At 44.4% G+C, this 6920-nt stretch overlaps 1 protein-coding gene across 1 annotated transcript; it reads right to left on the bottom strand.

Annotated features, from left to right (window-relative positions):
• Positions 1-31: 31 nt before the first annotated feature.
• Positions 32-6500, bottom strand: slc35e4 (solute carrier family 35 member E4). The gene is made up of 3 exons (XM_086135511.1): positions 6231-6500; positions 4650-5260; positions 32-3939 (listed from the first exon to the last, which is right to left on the bottom strand). The coding sequence occupies exons 2-3, from the start codon at positions 5239-5241 to the stop codon at positions 3449-3451; spliced, it is 1083 nt and encodes a 360-aa protein (XP_085991637.1). The 5' UTR covers positions 5242-5260; positions 6231-6500; the 3' UTR covers positions 32-3448.
• Between the last annotated feature and the right edge of the window lie 420 nt (positions 6501-6920).

Here is a 6920-nt window from a genome sequence, read left to right as displayed (position 1 = left end):
CCACAAGAGCAACGAGCAATTCAAATGTAAATACTTGTACCAGTCCTTTTATTTCGAATGACAAAACAGCAGATTCTGTTTGCATGTCACCCCCCCCCCCCCCGCCCCCTCCCCGCTCTAACACACATTTGCCTCCAAACAAAACGGCAAATTCTTTTCAAGAATGCCTCAATGGTCAACCCGCCATTCGGGACAATAATAAAAAAAAAAAACCATCATGTCAATAATAATCAAACAACAAGTACATCCAATCAGCAGCTCTGAAGTTTATCAGTGCACTATTAGTGTTAAGCGCAAAGATGAACAGGCGTGCTTGTAACATGTCACTTATCAATTGGACTTTCATTTTTTTTTTTTTTTTGCTTCCGGGTGGCGTGCAACCAAAGCGGCTTGAGGTATTCCGATAGTGTCAAACCATCTATCAAATTTGAGAGTACAACTTCAACAGTCCAGGGATGGATGAGGCATGTTCAACGGCCGAACCGTATACAATTAGGAGATGGGGAGAGTTCATTGGGGGGGGGGAGTGAAACTCATATTTTACAGATTCAATCAACACATTTGAAAATACTTTTCTCAAAAGTCCAATTGCGACCTTCTATTTCCAGTGAAGCTCCATTCAACTGCAATATAAGGGGCAGTCCTTGGCTGCACTCAGCACTTTCCAGATGCATCAAGTGAACATTGTGCCTCTGAAACTGTTGATGAAAAGCAACATAATCCAAGTTCAAATTCGTTACATTTCTCAAGATGTTGGGTTTTGGGTTTTCATTAGTTGTACGTTATAGTAAAATAACGCAAAAGGAATAAATATTTCACTCCGTATGCGTAAAATACGAGTTTCACTTTTTCGGATTGAACGACCGAAATAAATTGTATTTCCACCTCAAGAATGGCTTTGGCGTCCCTTTGGCGTGAAACCAGTTTGACACCGCAGTGCAAGGAAAACGCTTCAACAAACGTTACCGTTTCGCACGCACATACACCCACACCCACATACATACACCCACCCACGTTTCCATGTGAAGGAGGAGGAAATCTACACCATCGTCCTGAGGCCTTTGCCTTCGGGCAAAGCCGCACGTCCAACAACACAAACCTTTGCAAGACACCTCAAAGCCAGTGACTGCTCTTATTGTTGACAAATAAATACATAAATATTTTTTAAGACACATTAAATAAAATGTCAGTAAACCATATTTAGAGAGGCATTGTCCAGCAGAGGTACAGTTTAGAAAACGTGTGTCAGAATATGAAGCACAAAGTCCTCTGTGGTCAAAGTGACATTGGCTGGGATTCAAGATGGAGGCTTTGAGGGCAGCTCCATCTTCTCTCTCTTTTTGATTGACACTTGTTTTTCCCAATGCCTGGGTTAGAGAAAATCATCCGGCTTGACTCAATCGCTCTGTAAGTTATCATTCCCCATTGACAAATCAAGCGTCTTTGTTCATCTATTTAGGTCCGCGTCATATAGTGACTGGCTGTTACACTATCACCACTTTTTTTTTTTAAACAGTATTCTCTCCAGATCTCCAGTTTAGGCATTGTGCGCTTCTGTGAAACTGCCAAAATCATAGTCCGCCCTCATTAAAGATTTAAAAACCAGAAAATTGTGTAACAGTGCCATAATACACAGTGTTTCTTCAAACGTCAACGTCTGCTTCACCGTAGGGATGTAACGATTATCGCCTCCATAATATCACTAAGCTGTGTGGAGGTTGGCGAAATTTTAAAAAGTTGGATTGGCCGATCATTTTATTGCCATGCGCCCCTATGGGCTTAGCGGCGCAAAGCATCATGTCATTCACAACGCTGTTGAAGTGGGCAACAAGCAATGTTTCTTGACCGAGATGTTGAAAAAAAATATTGGTCGGCATGACTGATTTATGGGAGTGATAACCGCTGCAGTATGTGGTATATCTGGTTGTAACATACTTTTGTAGATTTTCTCTTTGGACTGCTAAATTGTGTGTGTGTGTGTGTGTGTGGGGGGGGGGGGGGGTCTGTAGGACATAAAATACAACCGCTGAGGTCATAACACGTCATTCAAATTGCACATGGTAACTAACCTAAATGTGCGTTGGCATTAATCGTTACGTCCCTATTTCACAGTGGAGTTTTTAGGTGACGAGTTCATGTAACCCAAGAGGTTTCCAAACAGCCCAAGTGCGCCTACATGCTTTTAACACACCACCTGTAGGCCATGTTGGAGTGCGATTCAAACAGAAGAGTACGTACAGGAGTGGTCATTCTGCATGATTTAAAAATAACAAAAAAACAAACAAACAAACAAAAAAAGGCCACCGCTTCTGGTCTCCACAGGACAGTAGAATTGGCACAATGCGGATGACGGTTGAGGACAGTAATCCATCACCAATTCAGAATTCTTTTTTTTTTTTTTTAGGAGTGGGGGGCAACATCAGTGATTCACCGGGAAAATCTTGCAGCAGCGTTGCATCGTACGTTCTGTAAACGTGTTGCTTTTATCTGAATTGGACCAGTCGGACGCAAACTTAAATGCGCATCATCACCAAATAGTTCGGACATTATCGAGGGGGAATTACAATGCATTATCAAAGAACACATTGAGCTTGCTCATTTTCCCTGCGTGGGAAAAAAAAACATTAAATTTTTTTCGGTACGTGTTCAATATCACAATAATTTCTATCGCTATAGTCAACATCCATATCGCGTTGATGTTTTTTCCAACATTGTGCATCTTAATTCAAACCTATGTGTTTGTGTATCATCTGATACACAAAATCAAGTGACTAAGAACTTGGGTGATCAATTTAATCCAATTCAAGTTTAAAATTAAAGGCATTTGGGGTGGGGGTGGGTGTTGACTACTTGCAGTAGGGACTCTGTCCCTATCCCTTGAAGTGGTGAGGGATTCCTGTGCCATGGCACATCATCATCATCATCATCAGTGAGGATCACTTCGTAAGGCCGGCCGCTCTCGACTATTTCAAGAGGAAGTCCAAAATTGAGCTGACAATATGTTCCATTTGGGGGCCCCGCTAGTCTAACCACGGCATTCGGCCCAATATTGCATTTGTGGAAAATGAATGAAGCAGAATTTGTGTGTGTGTGGGGGGGGGGGGGTTCTTCAAAACACCGTTTTTATCCATCTCACAAGGCGGCCATTTTGCCTTGCGCTGCCACTCGCCATCGCCTGAAAATGACTCCGGGCTCAGCTTGCCAATGTCACATGACCAAACCCAGAAAACAGGTGAGCCACGATTGCCATTTTCAGCCAACAGCAAGGGACAAATTGGATGCCAACTGAGATAGATAAAAAAAATTAAAAAAACGGGTGGATTTTGCTGCTCTATTCATATTGCACAATAGCAAGTTTAATCAGAATGCCGAGTTGAGACTAGTGAAGCGCATGGAACATATTTTTGTTGTTGACTCGAGTTCCCCTTCAACCAGAACTCCCTGCAGTTCAGTCTGTCTTGTGCTCTGTTCTCTGCTGGCGATACCTCATGTCGGTGGAATCCGTGTTGTTCTCACCTGGTGAATCCGCCATTTTGACTCTGCGCGTGTCCATGTAGCTGACGATGAACTCGGAGTTCTGATAGATGAGCATGCCCGACAGAGTGAGGGCGATGCCAGCGCAGCTCAGCGAGGACAGCTCGTTGCCGAAGAGCAGCTGGGAGAGCAGGAGGTTGCCCACCACGCTCAGGTTGCCCAGGATGTGGAGGGTGACGGCCGACGTGAGGGTGATGACGCAGCTGCTGGCCAGGTTGTACAGGACCGAGCCGAGGCAGCTGAGCAGGATAAAGACCCACAGGCGCCGGTCGTAGTGCAGCGGCGACTCCAGTAGGGCCCAGTTCTCCAGCGCCAGCGCCGCCACGGCCAGGATGAGGAAGCTGGGGATGGACATCAGGTAGAGCAGGAACACCGAGTTGATCTTCTCCTCCTGGAGGAGAATGCCTGACGGGAAACCAAGGTTCATCTTGGTCAGACGACACAGTGAAGCGTGCTTGTTTTTCCACAGTTTTTCATGAAATTTGCCCATATATGAGCAGGAAACGATGACAATCATGTAATTGTGCGGCCGTCCACTTTTTTTTTTCTAGCTCTTACTTAACCATGTCACAGGCACTAATCTACTCACAGACGACACTCCTGTTGGAAAAAGAAAAAACTACTTTAGGTTTAGCCTGCGGCAATTGTTTCTTCTCCTCGGGAAAAGAACTTGAGATGAATAGGAACATTGGCTTCATTTAGTGAAGGAATGATCACTCCGCATGACATTAATTCCACAGAGCAATGTGTCCCAGTCCCACCACTTTGCTGCTGGAACTTCTTTCAATAAAACACAGAAAAAGCCTGAATGTCGCACCACAGTTGTTACCTTGTACAGCGTATTTGCAGAAACAATTTGTTCTGCCAATGTTTTATTTTGTAGGGAAGTTACACACAGAGCAAAATGACTAACTTACATAGTGTGAAACGCACTGCCAAAGACAATTCTTTTGAGGATAAACGATCTAAATCAATGCAACAAATATTATCCCACTGGTAATGTACGGGTAAATGCTTGGTGGGCCAGATTAGAGAATGCACTGGCCCAAGTCTAATCCTTTTCTGGGCCAGAATAGCTTGAGACAGGTGAAAAAAAAGATCCAAGTACAACTTACTCTGTTGAATGGACTTGACGCCCCTAAACATGGTGGCGGCGATGACAAACAAGCAGCCCGTCTGGTCATACTGGACCTCCCCCATGATACTGAAAGAGGCCCCCAGGCAGATGGGCATCATGGCCGTGTACTTGAGGATGTGATGCTGCTTGCCCAGGATCAGCGTGGAGATCGCCAGAGTGAAGAGTGGCGTGGTGGTGTAGATCATTTGCGCGAAGGACAGTTGCACATAGTTCAGACCCATGTTGCCGAAGGCGATGCTGGCGCAAAACGTAAGACTCAGCAAGAAGACTTTACACTTAGCCCCAGGGGTCAACTCTTGCTCCACCGCCCCTGTGTGGCTGATCACTCGCAGTTTGATCAAGCCGTAGTCCACCACGATGGCTGTCAGCATGTGCAGAGCGGACAACAGCAGGGGGTACCTGAAGTTGTACACGGCAAAGATCCATTTGTTGAGGCTGGAGATGGTGGTGCCGGTCACGAGCCAAACAATGATTGCAGAGAGCAGATGGAACATCTCTGCTGGGGGTCTGCTATTGCCTCCCGGTTGCGCGCTCGCATCGTACTTGGAGAAGCCATCAGCGTGGATCATGATGCGATCATCGTGTTCACTGTTGAGGAAGTGTCGATACAACACGTTAAAGCGGACGGACTATGGAAAATTGACTTTTAACTCTTTCTCTGCTGTGGAAGTTTCAGGGCCATCATAGAGTAATGTCAGAGATGTTCAGGTACCATGTGATATTGGGTCCCTTCACCTCAAATTGACCCCTGGTTCTCTGTGCTTCCATTGTGTGCAAGACGTTCTGAACACAAGCATTTCGAGGTCAATCAAGCATGTAACAAAATGACACTTTTAAACCTGACAACATTGTATCTGTCTCTACTCTAACAGGTTCAAAGCCACATTAAAAATGTTCAAAACAGCACCGCTCATTTGTTCAACTAAGATTCATGGTCCTGGTTACATTCAGGGTGGCAAAAGATAAGGTATGAAGACACTTGGGAACTTCAAAATTAGTTTTTAAGAAAATTACGACAATGCTGAAATTGCTGAATCTTACGGCACTCCTCTCTTCCGCCTCTGTCCACGTGCTTCTATTTTGATGACGTAGAAACGACCTGCCAGGGTACAAATAAACTGCGGTACATCGCACCCAAAAAAAAAAAAAAAAAATTGGAAAAGCACAAGAACCAGAGAAGACTGGAAATGTAGCGCTAACTTGCTTGCCGACCGAACCAAACACTGCCTGTGACACACGCCTGAGCGGAAAAAAAATGCAGATGACGTAATGGGTGAATGAATATAGAAATGCCAAAGTAGACGCGTCAAGATTCACCGTAAAGTTAACCACAATGCATCTCCAAGTTTATTGCCACAAAAGCTTCGAGTCATCTTCCTGAATATTTTTACAAAGCCGATCAGCCGATCGCTGTCTTTTATGCGTCAACTAGCTAACAGCGAACCATTTCATCCCGCCGTTTCAAATTAGCGTGGTTTGATATAGCTTCGTGTTCAACGCAAAAATATCTATATTAAGGACAACAGTAGTTTGTTTTAATACAACTCTAAACGCTTACCTTATTTGACCTTTTCAAAGAGCCGGTCTCCCCTCGGTCGTGTTGTCATGCTAACGTTCGTTCGTGGGTAGCTAGCAGTCTATCAAAAGCATCTTAGCCTTTCACTTTCGTGACGTCGACTGCGCTCCGCTCACGTTGCGGCGCATTTCCCTCAAATCATACAACATTCGCTGCTCATTGGTTTGCCCTTTGGCGAGCTCATTGAAAGTAGAGTGTCGGATTGACAACATCGCAACCTCACCGCATCAAGGCGGTCTCGAAAAACGTCACCTGCACTGCGTGTTTTTCTTTCCAATTAAAGTGCCAGCGCACCATTTTGGAGCCATGTATGTACAGCAGTCATTTGAAGGCCAAAGGGAAACTCAAGACATGGCCCCTCTACATTAGTGCGCAGCAAAGATTTTTAATATTGTTTTTTTTTTTAAATAACTTCAAAAGTATGAATCGGCATAAATAAGTATTTGTCTCTATATTCTTATGCATTTACCGTAATTTATAAGAACATTAATCATCATTTAATGTAAACTCCACAGCACACCAAAAGTCAGTTAGGAAGTCTTGTCTGTGATCTGACTGAACGATCCGCCACGTCTATTGTGGAAGCAATTTACCTGTTGACAAGCAACTTCTTTCTTAGTTCCAAGCAATCTCCCATACTTTACGTTTTCATTTCAACTGACACTGAAAACA

This window comes from Hippocampus guttulatus, chromosome 17, assembly GCF_054856545.1.
Source record: "Hippocampus guttulatus isolate MCC_2025c chromosome 17, RoL_Hgut_1.0, whole genome shotgun sequence".
In the NCBI taxonomy this organism is placed as follows: Eukaryota; Metazoa; Chordata; class Actinopteri; order Syngnathiformes; family Syngnathidae; genus Hippocampus; species Hippocampus guttulatus.
Note: the sequence above shows the minus strand (reverse complement) of the source record. Positions and strands in the feature narration are given on the sequence as shown.